Source organism: Aquarana catesbeiana, linkage group LG01 (assembly GCF_042186555.1).
Source record: "Aquarana catesbeiana isolate 2022-GZ linkage group LG01, ASM4218655v1, whole genome shotgun sequence".
In the NCBI taxonomy this organism is placed as follows: Eukaryota; Metazoa; Chordata; class Amphibia; order Anura; family Ranidae; genus Aquarana; species Aquarana catesbeiana.
In genome coordinates this window covers 4,616,823-4,635,854 of record NC_133324.1, presented here as the reverse complement: position 1 = coordinate 4,635,854, position 19,032 = coordinate 4,616,823, and the positions used below count along the sequence as shown (strand labels likewise).

General features: G+C 53.8%; 1 protein-coding gene across 6 annotated transcripts in view; it reads right to left on the bottom strand.

The window, feature by feature from the left end:
* Window positions 1–19,032, bottom strand: part of LOXL3 (lysyl oxidase like 3) — an 89,231-nt gene that overhangs the window by 7,517 nt on the left and 62,682 nt on the right. For all 6 annotated transcript variants that reach the window (XM_073617719.1, XM_073617716.1, XM_073617726.1 and 3 more), the window contains 2 exons: window positions 17,189–17,325; window positions 16,965–17,076 (listed from right to left, as the gene is read on the bottom strand). In XM_073617719.1, coding sequence (XP_073473820.1) covers window positions 16,965–17,076; window positions 17,189–17,325 — 249 coding nt within the window. The remainder of the gene's footprint in view (window positions 1–16,964; window positions 17,077–17,188; window positions 17,326–19,032) is intronic.

Genomic DNA, 19,032 nt, shown 5'->3' with positions numbered 1-19,032 from the left:
TTGACTTTCTGCAGATGGGGTGAGAAATAAAACCAGTCTTGAGTGCTTTCTAAGGACAGGTCTCGGCCTTATCGGTGATATTTCGAAGACCACTTGCTTCGCATTCTTTAGTTCGTAACTGTATTCAGCGGGTAAAACAGCTTAATCCCCGGTTAGGTCACCCCTGAACCCTTGGGACTTGAATTTAGTTTTGGCGGCATTACAAAACAGCCTTTTTTTGGACCGATACGACATATTCCCTTGGTCCTTTTTTGACAAGGAAACTATTTTTTCTGGTAACCATATCTGCTGCAAGAAGGGTATCAGAATTGGCTGCTCTTTCTTGTAAATGATTTCAGTGGTGATCATTCTTGTTTCAGTGAAGACAAATCACTAGGAGATTCTGATCTGATCATTATAATGCCCCGTACACACGGTCGGATTTTCCGATGGAAAATGTCCGATCGGAGCGTGTTGTCGGAAATTCCGACCGTGTGTGGGCTCCATCGGACATTTTCCATCGAATTTTCCGACACACAAAGTTGGAGAGCAGGAGATAAAATTTTCCGACAACAAAATCCGTTGTCAGAAATTCCGATCGTGTGTACACAAATCCGACGGACAAAGTGCCACGCATGCTCAGAATAAATAAAGAGATGAAAGCTATTGGCCACTGCCCCGTTTATAGTCCCGACGTACGTGTTTTACGTCACCGTGTTCAGAACGATCGGATTTTCCGACAACTTTGTGCGACCGTGTGTACACAAAACAAGTTTGAGCCAACATCCGTCGGAAAAAATCCTAGGATTTTGTTGTTGGAATGTCCGAACAAAGTCCGACCGTGTGTACGCCCTATTAGACTCCACACACAGAGCTTCATTGTCATTATGGGGGTCTCTAGAAGAGCTCCATACATCCAGGAATGGTCAGTTCCTCTGTTATAGAAGCTGCTCTGGAGATTTTCTGCCAGTTTGATGAATCTTTTTATGTTCATTCTTTCACTAGCGCCACCCGAATTTCAGCATCATTTACTAGTATTGGGGGGTTGGTGGAGGAGGAGTGTTGCTGGGGGTGCCGGGGTTGGCGGAGGACGGGCGTTCCTGGGGGTTCCGGGGTTGAAAGAAGAGGGGAGTTCCTGGGGGTGCTGGGGTTGGTGGAGGTGACAGGGTTGGTAAAAGAGGAGCATTCATGGGGGTGCCAGGGTTGGTGGGTTCTGGGGTTGGCAGAGGGTGGGCTTTCCTGGGGTTGGTGGAAGAGAAGCATTCCTGGGGGTGCCATAGTTGGTGGAAGAGGAGCGTTCCTGGGGTTGGCAGAAAAGGACCATTCTTGGGGGTGCTGGGCTTGGTGGAAGAGTAGTGTTCCTGGGGGTGTCAGGGTTGGCGGAAGAGGGGAGTTGCTGGGGGTGCCTGGGGTTGGTGGAAGAGGAGCGTTCCTGGGGGTGTCGGGTTTTGCCAAAGAGGGGAGTTGCTAAGGGTGCCAGGGTTGGTGGAAGAGGAGCGTTCCTGGGGGTGACGGGGTTAGTAGAAGAGGGGAGTTGCTGGGGGTGCCTGGGGTTGGTGGAAGAGGAGCGTTCCTGGGGGTATCGGGTTTCGCCAAAGAGGGGAGTTGCTGGGGGTGACAGAGTTGGTGGAAGAGGCACTTTTATGGGGAAGCCGGGGTTAGAGGAAGAGGAGCATTGCTGGGGGTGCCGGGGTTGGCAGAGGAGAGTTGCTGGGGATGCCGAGCTTGGCAGAAGAGGAGCATTGCTGGGGTTCCTGGGGTTGATGGAAGAGGAGCGTTGCTGGGGGTGCCGGGGATGGCAGAAGAGGGGAGTTGCTGGTGGTGCCAGGGTTGGTGGAAGAGGAGCGTTTCTGGGGGTGCCAGGGTTGGTGGAAGAAGAGCGTTTCTGGGGGTGCCAGGGTTGGTGGAAGAGGAGCGTTCATGGGGGTGCCAGGGTTGGCAGACGGTGGGTGTTCCTGGGGGCGCCGGGGTTGGCGGAAGAGGAGCATTCCTGGGGGTGCCGAGGTTGGCAGAAGAGGGGAGTTGCTGGGGGTGCCAAGGTTGGAGGGAGAGAAGCATTACTGGGGTGCCGGGGTAGGTGGAAGAGGAGAGTTCCTGGGGGGTGCCAAGGTTGCTAGAAGAAGGGTGTTCCTGGGGGTGCCAGGGTTAGTGGAAGAGAAGTGTTCCTGGGGGTGATGGGGTTGGTGAAAGAGGGGAGTTGCTGGGGGTGCCGAGTTTGGTGGAAGAGGAGCGTTCCTGGGGGTGCCAGGGTTAGTGGAAAAGGAGCGTTCCTGGGGGTGCCAGGGTTGGCAGAGGGTGGGGGTGTCAGGGTTGGTGGAAGAGGAGCATTTCTGGGGGTGCCGGGGTTGGTGGAAGAGGGGAGTTGCCAAGGATGGAGGGAGAGGAGCGTTCCTTGGGGTGCCGGGGTAGGTGGAAGAGGAGCATTGCTGAGGGTGCCGGGGTTGGTGGAAGAGGAGAGTTCCTGGGGGGTGCCATGGTTGCTAGAAGAAGAGTGTTCCTGGGGGTGCCAGGGTTAGTGGAAGAGGAGCGTTCCTGGGGGTGCCAGGGTTGGCAGAGGGTGAGCATTCATGGGGGTGCCGAGGTTGGCAGAAGAGGGGAGTTTCTGGGGTTGCCAGGGTTGGTGGAAGAGAAGTGTTCCTGGGGGTGATGGGGTTGGTGAAAGAGGGGAGTTGCTGGAGGTGCCGAGTTTGGTGGAAGAGGAGCGTTCCTGGGAGTGCCAGGGTTGGTAGAAGAGGAGCGTTCCTGGGGGTGGTAGAAGAGGAGCGTTCCTGGGGGTGCCTGGGGTTGGTAGAAGAGGAGCATTCCTTTTGGGTGCCTGGGGTTGGTGGAAGAGGAGCATCCCTGGGAGTGCCAGGGTTGGCAGAGGGTGAGCATTCCTGGGGGTGCCGAGGTTTGCAGAAGAGGGGAGTTGCTGGGGTTGCCAGGGTTGGTGGAAGAGGAGTGTTCCTGGGGGTGATGAGGTTAGAAGAGGAGAGTTGTTGGGGGTGCCGAGTTTGGTGGAAAAAGAGCGTTCCTGGGAGTGCCAGGGTTGGTAGAAGAGGAGGGTTCCTGGGGTAGGTGGAAGAGGAGCGTTCCTGGGAGTGCCTGGGGTTGGTAGAAGAGGAGCGTTCCTGGAGATGCCCTGGGGCTGGTGGAAGAGGAGCGTTCCTTGGGGTGAGGAGGTTGGCAGAAGAGGGGAGTTGCTGGGGTTGCCAGGGTTGGTGGAAGAGGAGTGTTCCTGAAGGTGATGGGGTTTGTTGAAGAGGGAAGTTGCTGGGGGTTCCAAGGTTGGTGGAAGAGGAGCGTTCCTGGGGGTGCATCGGGTTGGTGGAAGAGGAGCGTTCCTGGGGGTGCCTTTGGTTGGTGGAAGAGGAGCGTTCCTGGGGGTGCCTTTGGTTGGTGGAAGAGGAGCGTTCCTGGGGGTGGCCAAAGAGGGAAGTTGATGGGGGTGCCAGGGTTGGTGGAAGGGGCGCATTCCTGGGGATGCCGGTGTTGGCGGAAGAGAAGCGTTTCTGGGGGTGCCGCGGTAGGTGGCAGAGGAGCATTTCTGGGGGTGCCAGGGTTGGTGGAAGAGGAACGTTTCTGGGGTTGCCAGGGTTGGCAGACGGTGGGCATTCCTGGGGGTGCCAGGGTTGGTGGAAGAGGAGCGTTCCTGGGTGTGCCAGGTTTGACAGACAGTGGGCATTCCTGAGGGTAAAGGGGTTAGTGCAAGAGGGGGGTTGCTGGGGGTGCCAGGGTTGGCAGAGGGTGGGCGTTTCTGGGGGTTCCCGGGTTGGCGGAAGAGGAGAATTCCTGGGGGTGCCGAGGTTGGCAGAAAAGGGGAGTTGCTGGGGGTGCCAGGGTTGGATGGAGAGGAGCGTTCCAGGAGGTGATGGGGTAGGTGGAAGAGGAGCATTGCTGAGGGTGCCATGGTTGGTGGAAGAAGAGTATTCCCGGGGGTGCCAGATTTAGTGGAAGAGGAGCATTTCTGGGGGTGCAGGGGTTGGCGGAGGGTGGGAGTTCCTGGGAGTGCCGAGGTTGGAAGAAGAGGAGCATTCCTGGGGGTGCCGGGGTTGGCGAAAAAGGAGCATTCTTACGGGTGCCCGAGTTGGCAGAAAAGGAGCATACTTGGGGGTGCCAGGGTTGGTAGAGAAGGGGTGTTGCTGGGGGTGGCGCAGAAGGAGTATGCTTGGGGGAGCTGGGGGTGGTTACATAGTTGGTAAGATTGAAAAAAGACACAAGTCCATCAAGTCCAACCTATGTGTGTGATTATATGTCAGTATTACATTGTATATCCCTGTATGTTGTGGTCGTTCAGCTGCTTATCTAATAATTTCAAAAAACTATTGATGCCCCCCCGCTGAGACCACCACCTGTGGAAGAGATAATTTCACATCCTTACTGCTCTTACCGTAAAAAACCCTCTACGCTGTTTCCAGTTAAGTCACTTTTCCTCTAATTTTAGGGACTGGCCATGAGTCTTTTTAAATACCCTTCCGCGGAAAAGTTTTCTCCCTATTGTGGGGTCACCAGTACGGTATTTATACATTGAAATCATATCCCCTCTCAAGCTTATCTTCTCCAGAGAGAATAAGTTCAGTGCTCACAACCTTTCCTCATAACTAAGATCCTCCAGACCCTTTATTAGCTTTGTTGCCCTTCTTTGTACTTGCTCCATTTCCAGTACATCCTTCCTGAGGACTGGTGCCCAGAACCAAAATCCCTTAATCTGTTTGCTATTACCGAATCCTGGCTCCAGGAATTTGACACTACCTCTCCAGCTGCCCTGTCCCACAGTGGCCTCCTCTGGACTCACTCCACCAGACCCAGTGGATGAAAAGGAGGTGGCGTTGGACTTCTCCTCTCCCCACAATGCATCTTTCAGGTTCTTCCCACACTTCCCTCTCTTTCCCCCTGCTCTTTTGAAGTGCAGTACATTCCTCTTTTCTCTCCAGCTTGTCTGAGGGACTTAGTCATTTATCGGCCTCCTGGATCAGTGTCACGCTTTCTGGATGACTTCTCTGCATGGCTACCATACTTTCTCTCCTCTGAAGTACCTGCCATCATCCTAGGTGACATCAACATTTCAAAACCATGTTAATACTGCAATAACTTCTCAACTGCTCAACCTAACCGCCTCTTTTAACCTAACACAAACCACCATTCACTCCAACGGCAATACTCTCGACCTCATATTCTCTCATCGCTGCACTCCCTCTAACACCCCCTTTCCTCTCTCTGTTCACAACCTTATCCGTTTCACACTCTCCTTGTCTCCTACCTCCCATGCTGCCAATCCACAAACCACTACCCGCAGGAACCTTCGCAACCTCAACCCTTCCCTTCTTCATTCTGCTACTGATGGCCTTTACGACAAAGTCTCACCCCCTATCCTGCCCAGACTTAACCACTTCCATCTACAACAACATGCTGTCATCCTCCCTAGACGTACTTGCTCCTCTTTCTACATGCAGAACCAGGCCCCATCTGCCACAACCCTGGCAAACAGATGACACCAGAAGTCTCAAGAGACACAGCTGTGCTCTTGAGCGAGCGTGGCGTAAATCTAAGTCCCTGCAAGACTTTACCAGACTCTACAAATCTGCCCTTCTCAAATACAACTCCTGCCTCCACACTGCTAAACAAACCTACTACAACACTCATCAAAACCCTCTCATCCAAACCTCGTCAACTCTTTTCTACCCTTAATTCCTTACTTCACCCCACACTGCTCCCACCCACCAACTTGCTTACCGCTCATCAGATTGCCAACCATTTCAAAAGCAAAATCGACACAATTCGCAAAGAGATATCTAGCATTCAACCTCCTCCATCTGTTCTTCATAAATCCATGCTGATTACTGCTAATGATACCGTTCTCATTACTAAAATCTTGTATATAGTCCCTTATCGTCCCCTCCAAGAGTTTACATACTATTGATGTTAGGCTAACTGGTCTGTAATTTCCAGGGATGTATTTTGGGCCCTTTTTAAATATTGGTGCAACATTGGCTTTTCTCCAATCACCTGGTACCATTAGGAACAATGGTCTGGCAATTACTTGACTGAGTTCTTTAAGGACCTTGGGTACAAGCCATCTGGTCCCGGTGCCAGGGTTGGCAGAAAAGGAGCATTCTTGGGGGGTGCCAGGGTTGTTGAAAAAAGAGAATTCCTGGGGGTGTCGGGTTGGCGGAAAAGGGGAGTTCCTGGGGGTGCCAGGGTTGGCGGAAGAGAAGCGTTCCTCAGAATGCCAGGGTTGGCGGAAGGGGATTGTTCCGGGGGGGTGCCAGGGTTGGTGGAAGAGGAGCTTTCCTGGAGGTACCAGGGTTGGTAGATGAGGAGCGCTGCTGAGGGTGCCGGGATTGGCGGAAAAGTTGTGTTCCTGGGGGTGCCAGGGTTGGCAGAGGAGGAGTGTTGCTGGGGGGTACCTGGGGGTGCTGGGGTTGGAGGAGGAGGGTGTTCCTGGGGGTGCCTGGGTTGGTGGGGGAGGGGTGTTCCTGGGGGTGGTGGGGCTGGTGGGGGAGGGGCGTTCCTGGGGGTGCCGAGGTTGGTGGAGGAGGGTGTTCCTGGGGGTGTCGGGGTTGGTGGTGGAGGGGTGTTTCTGGGGGTGGTGGGGCTGGTGGGGGAGGGGCGTTCCTGGGGGTGCTGGGGTTGGTGGAGGAGGGTGTTCCTGGGGGTGCCAGGGTTGGTGGGGGAGGGGTGTTTCAGAGGGTGGTGGGGCTGGTGGGGGAGGGGCGTTCCTGGGGGTGCCGGGGTTGGTGGAGGAGGGTGTTCCTGGGGGTGCTGGGGTGGGTGGGAGGAGGGTGTTTCTGGGAGTGCCGGGGTTAGTGGGGGAGGGGTGTTCCTGGGGGTGGTGGGGCTGGTGTGGGAGGGGCGTTCCTGGGGGTGCCGGGGTTGGTGAAGGAGGGTGTTCCTGGGGGTGGCGGGGCTGGTGGGGGAGGGGCGTTCCTGGGGGTGCCGGGGTTGGTGTAGGAGGGGCGTTCCTGGGGGTGCTGGGATTGGCAGAAAAGGTGTGTTCCTGGGGGTACCGGGGTTGACGGAGGAGGCATGTTGCTGGGGGTGGGTGGGGTTGGTGGAGGAAGGGCAATCCTGGGGGTGCCGGGGTTGGTGTAGAAAGGGCATTCCTGGGGGTGGTTGGGATGGTGGGGGAGGGTGTTCTTGGGGGTGGTGGGGCTGGTTGGGGGGCATTCCTGGGGGTGCCGGGGTTGGTAGGGGAGGGGTGTTCCTGGGGGTGGTGGGGCTGGTGTGGGAGGGGCGTTCCTGGGGGTGCCGGGGTTGGTGGAGGAGGGTGTTCCTGGGGGTGCCGGGGTTGGTGGGGAAGGGGTGTTCCTGGGGGGTGGTGGGGCTGGTGGGGGAGGGGTGTTCCTGGGGGGTGGTGGGGGAGGGGCGTTCCTGGGGGTGCGGGGGTTGGTGTAGGAGGGGCGTTCCTGGGGGTGCTGGGACTGGCGGAAAAGGTGTGTTCCTGGGGGTACCGGGGTTGGCGAAGGAGGCGTGTTGCTGGGGGTGGGTGGGGTTGGTGTAGAAAGGGCGTTCCTGGGGGTGGTGGGGGAGGGTGTTCTTGGGGCTGCTGGGGTTGGTGGAGGAGGGGCATTCCTGGGGGTACCGGGTTTGGTGGGGGAGAGGTGTTCCTGGGGGGTGGTGGGGTTGGTGGGGGGGGCGTTCCTGGGGGTGACGGGGTTGGTGGGTTTCATCCAGAAACCATTGGTTGGTGGCAATGAACCATCCTGAGTGTATAGGGAGGAAGGATGTCAGTGATTTCTCTTAGTTCTGGGATACAGAAATGTGATGATGGGTGGGGAGAGTTATGACCTGGAGAAGGCGGTAGTGCTGACATAGGATGGGTTGCAGTACCTGTGTGTGGCCTCAGCCTGTCATGGAGGAGATGGATTGGGAGATCTCAGCCGCCCTCTGGGCAGGAACATTTCATTAATACTTTCCTGGTATTCCGCACATTAATTACTGATAAGAGGAACTGCTCAGACTTGTATTGCTGTTCACATGTCAAGTGTCTGTAGGGAGGGGGGGGCCACACACTATAAGGGAGGGGCTGCCAGCGTGTCCAATTCTTCCACTGCAAGACGAATAACAATGTAACTGCATAACCGTTCTTTACATACTATACATACCGATCCCTCTCTATATACTGACCTCCTCCATCAAACGACCCCTCCATGGAACGACGAAATACATACCGACCTCCTCCATCGAACGACCCCTGCATACATATCGACCTCCTACATGGAACGACCCCTCTATATATACCGACCTCCTACATGGAACGACCCCTCCATGCATACCGACCTCCTACATGGAACGACCCCTCCATACATACCGACCTCCTACATGGAACGACCCCTTTATACATACCGACCTCCTACATGGAACGACCCCTCTATACATACTGACCTCCTCCATGGAACGACCCATCCATACATACCGACCTCCTCCATGGAAGGACCCCTCCATACATACCGACCTCCTACATGGAACGACCCCTCCATACATACCGACTTCCTACATGGAACGACCCCTCCATACATACCGACCTCCTCCATGGAACAACACCTCCATACATACCGACCTCCTCCATGGAACGACACCTCCATACATACCGACCTCCTAAATGGAACGACCCCTCCATACATACCGATCTCCTACATGGAACGACCCCTCCATACATACCGACCTCTTACATGGAACGACCCCTCCATACATACCGACTTCCTACATAGAACGACCCCTCCATACATACCGACCTCCTCCATGGAACAACACCTCCATACATACCGATCTCCTACATGGAACGACCCCTCCATACATACCGACCTCTTACATGGAACGACCCCTCCATACATACCGACCTCCTCCATGGAACGACCCCTCCATACATACCGATCTCCTACATGGAACGACCCCTCCATACATACCGACCTCCTACATGGAACGACCCCTCCATACATACCGACCTCCTACATGGAACGACCCCTCCATACATACCGACCTCCTAAATGGAACGACCCCTCCATACATACCGACCTCCTACATGGAACGACCCCTCTATACATACTGACCTCCTACATGGAACGACCCCTCCATACATACCGACCCCCTCCATGGAACGACCCCTCCATACTTACCGACCTCCTACATGGAATGACCCCTCCATACATACCGACCTCCTCCATGGAACGACCCCTCCATACATACCGACCTCCTCCATGGAACGACCCCTCCATACATACCGACCTCCTCCATGGAACGACACCTCCATACATACCGACCTCCTACATGGAACGACCCCTCCATACATACCGACCTCCTACATGGAACGACCCCTCCATACATACCGACCTCCTCCATGGAACGACCCCTCCATACATACCGACCTCCTCCATGGAACGACACCTCCATACATACCGACCTCCTACATGGAACGACCCCTCCATACATACCGACTTCCTATATGGAACGACCCCTCCATACATACCGACCTCCTCCATGGAACGACACCTCCATACATACTGACCTCCTACATGGAACGACCCCTCCATACATACCGACTTCCTACATGGAACGACCCCTCCATACATACCGACCTCCTAAATGGAACGACCCCTCCATACATACCGATCTCCTACATGGAACGACCCCTCCATACATATCGACCTCTTACATGGAACGACCCCTCCATACATACCGACTTCCTACATGGAACGACCCCTCCATACATACCGACCTCCTCCATGGAACGACACCTCCATACATACCGATCTCCTACATGGAACGACCCCTCCATACATACCGACCTCTTACATGGAACGACCCCTCCATACATACCGACCTCCTCCATGGAACGACCCCTCCATACATACCGACCTCCTACATGGAACGACCCCTCCATACATACCGACCTCCTACATGGAACGACCCCTCCATACATACCGACCTCCTCCATGGAACGACCCCTCCATACATACCGACCTCCTACCTGGAACGACCCCTCCATACATACCGACCTCCTACATGGAACGACCCCTCCATACATACCGACCTCCTACATGGAACGACCCCTCCATACATACCGACCTCCTCCATGGAACGACCCCTCCATACATACCGACCTCCTACATGGAACGACCCCTCCATACATACCGACCTCCTCCATGGAACGACCCCTCCATACATACCGACCTCCTACCTGGAACGACCCCTCCATACATACCGACCTCCTCCATGGAACGACCCCTCCATACATAACGACCTCCTCCATGGAACGACCCCTCCATACATACCGACGTCCTCCATGGAACGACCCCTCCATACATACCGACCTCCTCCATGGAACGACCCCTCCATACATACCGACCTCCTCCATGGAACGACCCCTCTACACATACCGACCTCCTACATGGAACGACCCCTCTACACATACCGACCTCCTACATGGAACGACCCCTCTACACATACCGACCTCCTACATGGAACGACCCCTCCATACATACCGACCTCCTCCATGGAACGACCCCTCCATACATACCGACCTCCTACCTGGAACGACCCCTCCATACATACCGACCTCCTACATGGAACGACCCCTCCATACATACCGACCTCCTACATGGAACGACCCCTCCATACATACCGACCTCCTACATGGAACGACCCCTCCATACATACCGACCTCCTACATGGAACGACCCCTCCATACATACCGATCTCCTACATGGAACGACCCCTCCATACATACCGATCTCCTACATGGAACGACCCCTCCATACATACCGACCTCTTACATGGAACGACCCCTCCATACATACCGACCTCCTCCATGGAACGACCCCTCCATACATACCGACCTCCTCCATGGAACGACCCCTCCATACATACCGACCTCCTCCATGGAACGACCCCTCCATACATACCGACCTCCTACCTGGAACGACCCCTCCATACATACCGACCTCCTCCATGGAACGACCCCTCCATACATAACGACCTCCTCCATGGAACGACCTCCTCCATGGAACGACCCCTCCATACATACCGACCTCCTCCATGGAACGACCCCTCCATACATACCGACCTCCTACCTGGAACGACCCCTCCATACATACCGACCTCCTCCATGGAACGACCCCTCCATACATAACGACCTCCTCCATGGAACGACCCCTCCATACATACCGACGTCCTCCATGGAACGACCCCTCCATACATACCGACCTCCTCCATGGAACGACCCCTCCATACATACCGACCTCCTCCATGGAACGACCCCTCTACACATACCGACCTCCTACATGGAACGACCCCTCTACACATACCGACCTCCTACATGGAACGACCCCTCTACACATACCGACCTCCTACATGGAACGACCCTTCCATACATACCGACCTCCTCCATGGAACGACCCCTCCATACATACCGACCTCCTACATGGAACGACCCCTCTACACATACCGACCTCCTCCATGGAACGACCCCTCTACACATACCGACCTCCTCCATGGAACGACCCCTCCATACATACCGACCTCCTACATGAAATGACCCCTCCATACATACCGACCTCTTACATGGAACGACCCCTCCATACATACCGACCTCCATGGAACGACCCCTCCATACATACCGACCTCCTCCATGGAACGACCCCTCCATACATACCGACCTCCTACATGGAACGACCCCTCCATACATACCGACCTCCTCCATGGAACGACCCCTCCATACATATCGACCTCCTCCATGGAACGACCCCTCCATACATAACGACCTCCTCCATGGAATGACCCCTCTACACATACCGACCTCCAACATGGAACGACCCCTCTACACATACCGACCTCCAACATGGAACGACCCCTCCATACATACCGACCTCCTACATGGAACGACCCCTCCATACATACCGACCTCCTACATGGAACGACCCCTCCATACATACCGATCTCCTACATGGAACGACCCCTCCATACATACCGACCTCCTACATGGAACGACCCCTCCATACATACCGACCTCCTACATGGAACGACCCCTCCATACATACCGATCTCCTACATGGAACGACCCCTCCATACATACCGATCTCCTACATGGAACGACCCCTCCATACATACCGACCTCTTACATGGAACGACCCCTCCATACATACCGACCTCCTCCATGGAACGACCCCTCCATACATACCGACCTCCTCCATGGAACGACCCCTCCATACATACCGACCTCCTCCATGGAACGACCCCTCCATACATACCGACCTCCTACCTGGAACGACCCCTCCATACATACCGACCTCCTCCATGGAACGACCCCTCCATACATAACGACCTCCTCCATGGAACGACCCCTCCATACATACCGACGTCCTCCATGGAACGACCCCTCCATACATACCGACCTCCTCCATGGAACGACCCCTCCATACATACCGACCTCCTCCATGGAACGACCCCTCTACACATACCGACCTCCTACATGGAACGACCCCTCTACACATACCGACCTCCTACATGGAACGACCCCTCTACACATACCGACCTCCTACATGGAACGACCCTTCCATACATACCGACCTCCTCCATGGAACGACCCCTCCATACATACCGACCTCCTACATGGAACGACCCCTCTACACATACCGACCTCCTCCATGGAACGACCCCTCTACACATACCGACCTCCTCCATGGTACGACCCCTCCATACATACCGACCTCCTACATGAAATGACCCCTCCATACATACCGACCTCTTACATGGAACGACCCCTCCATACATACCGACCTCCATGGAACGACCCCTCCATACATACCGACCTCCTCCATGGAACGACCCCTCCATACATACCGACCTCCTCCATGGAACGACCCCTCCATACATACCGACCTCCTACATGGAACGACCCCTCCATACATACCGACCTCCTCCATGGAACGACCCCTCCATACATATCGACCTCCTCCATGGAACGACCCCTCCATACATAACGACCTCCTCCATGGAATGACCCCTCTACACATACCGACCTCCAACATGGAACGACCCCTCTACACATACCGACCTCCAACATGGAACGACCCCTCTACACATACCGACCTCCTACATGGAACGACCCCTCCATACATACCGACCTCCTACATGGAACGACCCCTCCATACATACCGACCTCCTACATGGAACGACCCCTCCATACATACCGACCTCCTACATGGAACGACCCCTCCATACATACCGACCTCCTACATGGAACGACCCCTCCATACATACCGACCTCCTCCATGGAACGACCCCTCCATACATACCGACCTCCTACCTGGAACGACCCCTCCATACATACCGACCTCCTCCATGGAACGACCCCTCCATACATAACGACCTCCTCCATGGAACGACCCCTCCATACATACCGACGTCCTCCATGGAACGACCCCTCCATACATACCGACCTCCTCCATGGAACGACCCCTCCATACATACCGACCTCCTCCATGGAACGACCCCTCTACACATACCGACCTCCTACATGGAACGACCCCTCTACACATACCGACCTCCTACATGGAACGACCCCTCTACACATACCGACCTCCTACATGGAACGACCCCTCCATACATACCGACCTCCTCCATGGAACGACCCCTCCATACATACCGACCTCCTACCTGGAACGACCCCTCCATACATACCGACCTCCTACATGGAACGACCCCTCCATACATACCGACCTCCTACATGGAACGACCCCTCCATACATACCGACCTCCTACATGGAACGACCCCTCCATACATACCGACCTCCTACATGGAACGACCCCTCCATACATACCGATCTCCTACATGGAACGACCCCTCCATACATACCGATCTCCTACATGGAACGACCCCTCCATACATACCGACCTCTTACATGGAACGACCCCTCCATACATACCGACCTCCTCCATGGAACGACCCCTCCATACATACCGACCTCCTCCATGGAACGACCCCTCCATACATACCGACCTCCTCCATGGAACGACCCCTCCATACATACCGACCTCCTACCTGGAACGACCCCTCCATACATACCGACCTCCTCCATGGAACGACCCCTCCATACATAACGACCTCCTCCATGGAACGACCCCTCCATACATACCGACGTCCTCCATGGAACGACCCCTCCATACATACCGACCTCCTCCATGGAACGACCCCTCCATACATACCGACCTCCTCCATGGAACGACCCCTCTACACATACCGACCTCCTACATGGAACGACCCCTCTACACATACCGACCTCCTACATGGAACGACCCCTCTACACATACCGACCTCCTACATGGAACGACCCTTCCATACATACCGACCTCCTCCATGGAACGACCCCTCCATACATACCGACCTCCTACATGGAACGACCCCTCTACACATACCGACCTCCTCCATGGAACGACCCCTCTACACATACCGACCTCCTCCATGGAACGACCCCTCCATACATACCGACCTCCTACATGAAATGACCCCTCCATACATACCGACCTCTTACATGGAACGACCCCTCCATACATACCGACCTCCATGGAACGACCCCTCCATACATACCGACCTCCTCCATGGAACGACCCCTCCATACATACCGACCTCCTCCATGGAACGACCCCTCCATACATACCGACCTCCTACATGGAACGACCCCTCCATACATACCGACCTCCTCCATGGAACGACCCCTCCATACATATCGACCTCCTCCATGGAACAACCCCTCCATACATAACGACCTCCTCCATGGAATGACCCCTCTACACATACCGACCTCCAACATGGAACGACCCCTCTACACATACCGACCTCCAACATGGAACGACCCCTCTACACATACCGACCTCCTACATGGAACGACCCCTCCATACATACCGACCTCCTACATGGAACGACCCCTCCATACATACCGACCTCCTACATGGAACGACCCCTCCATACATACCGAACTCTTACACAGAACGACCCCTCTATACATACCGACCTCCTACACGGAACGACCCCTCTATACATACCGACCTCCTACATGGAACGACCCCTCCATACATACCGACCTCCTACATGGAACGACCCCTCCATACATACCGACCTCCTACATGGAACGACCCCTCCATACATACCGACCTCCTACATGGAACGACCCCTCCATACATACCGACCTCCTACATGGAACGACCCCTCTACACATACCGACCTCCTCCATGGAACGACCCCTCTACACATACCGACCTCCTCCATGGAACGACCCCTCTACACATACCGACCTCCTACATGGAACGACCCCTCCATACATACCGACCTCCTACATGGAACGACCCCTCTACACATACCGACCTCCTACATGGAACGACCCCTCCATACATACCGACCTCCTACATGAAATGACCCCTCTACACATACCGACCTCCTACATGGAACGACCCCTCCATACATACCGACCTCCTACATGGAACAACCCCTCCATACTTACCGACCTCCTACATGGAACGACCCCTCCATACATACCGACCTCCTACATGGAACGACCCCTCTACACATACCGACCTCCTACATGGAACGACCCCTCCATACATACCGACCTCCTACATGAAATGACCCCTCTACACATACCGACCTCCTACATGGAACGACCCCTCCATACTTACCGACCTCCTACATGGAACAACCCCTCCATACATACCGACCTCCTACATGGAACGACCCCTCCATACATTCTATAAATACCGCACTCACTCCCCATATTATATATACCTCCTACTACAGGAAACAACTGTCCATCATAAACCCTCCATGAATTAAGAGTGATCAGTTCTCAGATCTGCTCATGTAGTGTGATCCCTACACGGGCAGAGGGAGGGAGGTGAGCGGTCTAGTGACAGCACACACCGCTTATGATGAGTTACACCTGGGGGAGATCTGCTGACAGCACACACCCCTTATGACAGGTCACATCTGGGGGAGATCTGCTGACAGCACACACCCCTTATGACAGGTCACATCTGGGGGAGATCTGCTGACAGCACACACCCCTTACGATGGGTCACATCTGGGGGAGATCTGCTGACAGCACACACCGCTTATTATGGGTCACACCTGGGGGAGATCTGCTGACAGCACACACACCTTTACGACAGGTCACATCTGGGGAAGATCTATTGCTAGCACACACCCCTTTTGATGGGTCACATCTGGGGAAGATCTATTGATAGCACACACCCCTTTTGATGGGTCACCCCTGGGGGACATCTGCTGACAGCACACACTCCGTATAATGGGTCACACCTTGGGGAGATCTGCTGACAGCACACACCCCTTACGATGGGTCACACCTGGGGGAGATCTGCTGATGGCACACACCCCTTATTATGGGTCACACCTGGGGGAGATCTGATAGCACACACCCTGTACAACAGGTCACACCTGGGGGAGATCCGCGGCAGTTTTCTGTATGAAAAACTGCCGCATTCCCTCTGTTCATTCAGATGAGTTTATACCTCACTCACAGAGACTGGCACAGGTGGCATAGGTAGACCTGAGGCAGATCCGTCTCCTTAATTATTGTGGCGCACACCACTCCAGACAGGTTCCTGCACTATTATGGTAGAGGAAGATTTGGTAATACCCCGCAATGTGCTTTATATGAGGCTTATCCAGCTGGTCCCAGCAATGCGATTCTAGTGAGAAGGAAATGGTGTCCCCGGGACAGGAAATGTGCAGGAAAAAGCTCCCATGGGGACACCTTTCAATATGCTGCAACTAGTGGAATCATATACACATCCATCACCATGGTCTGCTGCCTAGAGCCGGCTGTAGATTGGCCCCAGCAAAGTATAATGAACATCAGAGGTCCCCCCCAACCCCGAATGTTATCCAGAATCCTGCTGACCTTCCAGAACATCCATGTCCTTCTAGGCATGGGGGGTGTAATCATTGTGGTGACCCCAATAATTTATTAATATATGTACTATAAATCTGTGCTCACCGATATGGCAGTTGTGTATCCAGATTCGATGGCCGTCGTATTTGCAGTTACATTTCATTGCGTTATTGGTGAAGTCGCTCTCGGCCACCTCAAAATTTGGGTTGATGACAACCTGGTAATAGGAGAGAAACGAAAAGACAATAGGAAACCACCAGCTGGTATATAGAAGAGATATGGGTGATATATCTGAGAAGAAAGAGCTGTAGATAACCGAACGTTCTTACCTGGAGGATGTAATTTCCGGGTTTGACGTCCGTTATATCGATCCACTGACAGTCAATGTCATGGCGGTACAGATCCCAGCATCCCACCGTGATTCCTTGTTCACCAAAGTTGGCGCATTCATACCGCTTACTGACCACTACCGAGAGAGTGAGACACTTCCTGTCAGCTTCTCAACAACCACACAGGCAAAGATATATATATATATACACAAAAGAGACAGTATATCTGTACATGTAATGATACATAGATATAGAGGAGTCAATGTAACCATACCGATTATGGTGATAAGTTACAAAAGGAATCCATCACCCTCCAACTGATATCAGACTTTGTTTTGCAGGTTATCTGTCCGTTCAGTTTTGTGTGTTCGGTGTAAAGCTCTTCCATGTGCACCTCACTCTGACAACTAGTTATAGGTTGGGATGGTGGCCATCTTTTTATGGTTTGTTTGCTGGAATTGCTGTGGTGACACACTGGACACCTTCATCGGCCTCTCAGCTCTTATTGGGCTTCTAATATGTTCCTGCTCTTTTAGAGAGGAATAGACTCCTACAGTGTATGAATGAGGAGCCACCAGGGACAAGGAGCGTTCTATAGTGTAAGAGGAGCCCTCTGCAATGTATGAGGAGCCACCAGGGATGAAGGGCCCTCTACACTGTACGAGTAGCCCCTAGGGATGAGGAGCCCTCTAAAGTGTATCAAGAGCCGCTAGGGATGAGGAGCCCTCTACAGTGTATGAGGAGCCACCAGGGATGAGGAGCCTTCTACAGTGTATGAGGACCCACCAGGGAAGAGGAGCCACCATGTATGAGGAACCTTCTACAGTGTATGAGGAGTCACCAGGGATGAGGATCCTTCTACAGTGTATGAGGAGTCGCCAGGGATGAGGATCCTTCTACAGTGTATAAGGAGCCACCAAGTATGAGGAACCTTCTACAGTGTATGAGGAGTTGCCAGGGATGAGGATCCTTCTACAGTGTATGAGGAGCCACCAGGGATGATCATACTTCTACAGTGAATGAGGAGTCGCCAGGGATGAGGATCCTTCTACAGTGTATGAGGAGCCTCCAGGGATGGGATATGATTTAATCATTTTCATATAAAGTTCTGCTGAATCCGGGGAGAAGGTTTGCTGAGGTTTTGCTTGGCTCCTAAACCCAGAAATCATGAGACTGGGAGGTTCCAGATGGCCTAACGCCCAGAGGAAAGCCGTCCCAGCTTCTGCAGTCTAACCTCCAGACTGCATGGAAGGAGAACTTCTGGCGGCTGAGGTGAAATACACAATAAAGATGCAGAACATGGAAAACACAAAGTGTTCTTAATTAGTGTAGCACCCCGTTATCACCTAGAGGTTATTAGGGACCCCCAAGGTCAGACTTTTCACCTAAGGGTAGGATTCTTGACATCTAGTGAGGATGAAAATAGATTGGACAAGAGTTTATTTAAGATAATAAACTTCAGAGAGAGGGTCACAGTATATCTGTCACAGCCCCAATACATGAACATCAAACCTCTGAGCAGCCCCAATCCATGAACATCAGATCTCCAATCAGCCCCAATGCATGAACATCAGACCTCAGATCAGCCCTAATGCATGAATATCACACCTCAGATCAGCCCCAATGCACAAACTTCATATCTCAGATCAGCCTCAATGTATGAACTTCAGATCTCAGATCAGCTCAGACGCATGAACTTCAGACCTCAGATCAGCCACAATGCATGAACTTCATATCTCAGATCAGCCTCAGTGTATGAACTTCAGATCTCAGATCAGCTCTGACGCATGAACTTCAGACCTCAGATCAGCCCCGACACATGAACTTCAGACCTCAGATCAGAC